This window comes from Etheostoma spectabile, chromosome 5 (genome assembly GCF_008692095.1).
Source record: "Etheostoma spectabile isolate EspeVRDwgs_2016 chromosome 5, UIUC_Espe_1.0, whole genome shotgun sequence".
Taxonomy (NCBI): domain Eukaryota; kingdom Metazoa; phylum Chordata; class Actinopteri; order Perciformes; family Percidae; genus Etheostoma; species Etheostoma spectabile.
The window spans coordinates 13,944,874-13,946,385 of NC_045737.1; the positions used below are offsets into that span (position 1 = coordinate 13,944,874).

The 1,512-nt window shown below is 41.7% G+C and overlaps 1 protein-coding gene across 2 annotated transcripts in view; it reads left to right on the plus strand.

Moving 5' to 3' along the window:
- Positions 1 to 1,512, plus strand: part of fras1 (Fraser extracellular matrix complex subunit 1) — a 242,061-nt gene that overhangs the window by 137,116 nt on the left and 103,433 nt on the right. For both annotated transcript variants that reach the window (XM_032515432.1, XM_032515434.1), the window contains exon 18: positions 1,326 to 1,466. In XM_032515432.1, the coding sequence (XP_032371323.1) occupies positions 1,326 to 1,466 (141 nt within the window). The remainder of the gene's footprint in view (positions 1 to 1,325; positions 1,467 to 1,512) is intronic.

The following is a 1,512-nucleotide window of genomic DNA, read 5'->3' on the forward strand; positions in this document are numbered from 1 at the left end:
CTAAATAAATGGAATAATAGTGGAACCACCAAACAGGTGTTGTAGAGACAGTGTTACTGGGTTATTGGCCAGAATTGAACCTGACACTGGGGGGGGGTGTGTCGTATCACTGTTCATCAAGCGTGGCTGTGTTAAGAACTGTTCCTGAGTCTGTTGGTTTTGGCGTACAGTGCTCTGTAGCGCCTACCAAGCACAGCAATGTTAAAGCAGTGGCCAAAGCCTTTACACATAAAGCCACATTTTATGCTGGTTAATAGTGGGTGCATTAGTTAACAGCAGAAACCTGTTGATTTGTGACTTTAGTCCAAATAAAATTCCGGTATCCAGTAAGAGAACTCAAACCTTAAAACAGTAAAAAAAAGAATTCCTAGCTAGCTAGCTCCCCACCAAACTTAATCTTCTTCTATTTATTCCTCTTGCAATGATGTGTTAGAGTTTGTAAACATGAGCATAATGGTGCCACGTTATATGATTTCTGAACAGAAGCAAATTAATCCTGGCTGCCATTTGGAGCCAAGTCACCTGGTTCAGCTTTAACCTCCCTACTTGCAAGTTCCAGATCTAAATCCTTCAGATATAAATCCTCCTTGTAAAGGTTTTATGTTTCATCATCTGAATTAAATAGTCCAAACTAAGCAGTAGAGCATATTTCAGAAGTCTTTGCTGGCTCGTGGCCATCTTGGATCAGCCTCTCTGAGCTGGCACCAACTTGGGTGTTAATGCGTGAATTCTGGAAGGAACAAGATACAGCTGATTGGCTGCAGGATAACAAAAATAGTGCCAAAAGATTAGAGTTGGATTGCAGTTCAGGTCCAGATATCTTGACTACTGTTTGTAAGTATATATTCTTTTATATCAATTAGAGCCTAAGACATGAGACACTTAATTGTAGACTTACAACAACATTATGTTTGGTACCTTTCAATAACAAGAAGATAGAAACAAGACAATAAAAGATGATAAATTATGAAAAGGTATTGCACAACACACTATACAGTGGTACAGGGGTGCATTAGCAGCAGTTGGGGGGTTGGTGGTAGTCCTCCTTCAATCCTTCTTCATTCACTTTTTATGACTTCTCACCATACTGTAAAAGTATGCTCCTGGTTCCTTCTGAGCACTTAATAATGCATATTTTTTTCTCCACAAACAAATCCAAAAGAGTACCAAGAGAATAGGTAGTCCACTCATTGTCATTTTATTCTTGTTAGTGTGGCAGTAAAAAAGTATTGAGGAGGCACAGTTGGCAGTCAAGCATCCTCTGTCTCTAGCCACGGCTTGAAAATGTGAAAATGTGTTGAAACTTTTCTCTTTGTCCTTTTTAGAGTGTCACTCCTCCTGCTGGCTCTGTACTGGGCCATCTGCAGACAACTGTACGTCCTGTCTGTCCCCGTCCAGCCTGCACGAGGGCCGCTGTGTCCCCAGCAGCCCACAAGGCTTCTTCATTCAGGACAACCAGTGCCAAGGTCAGAACGCGCACACACACACACACACACACACACACACACACAC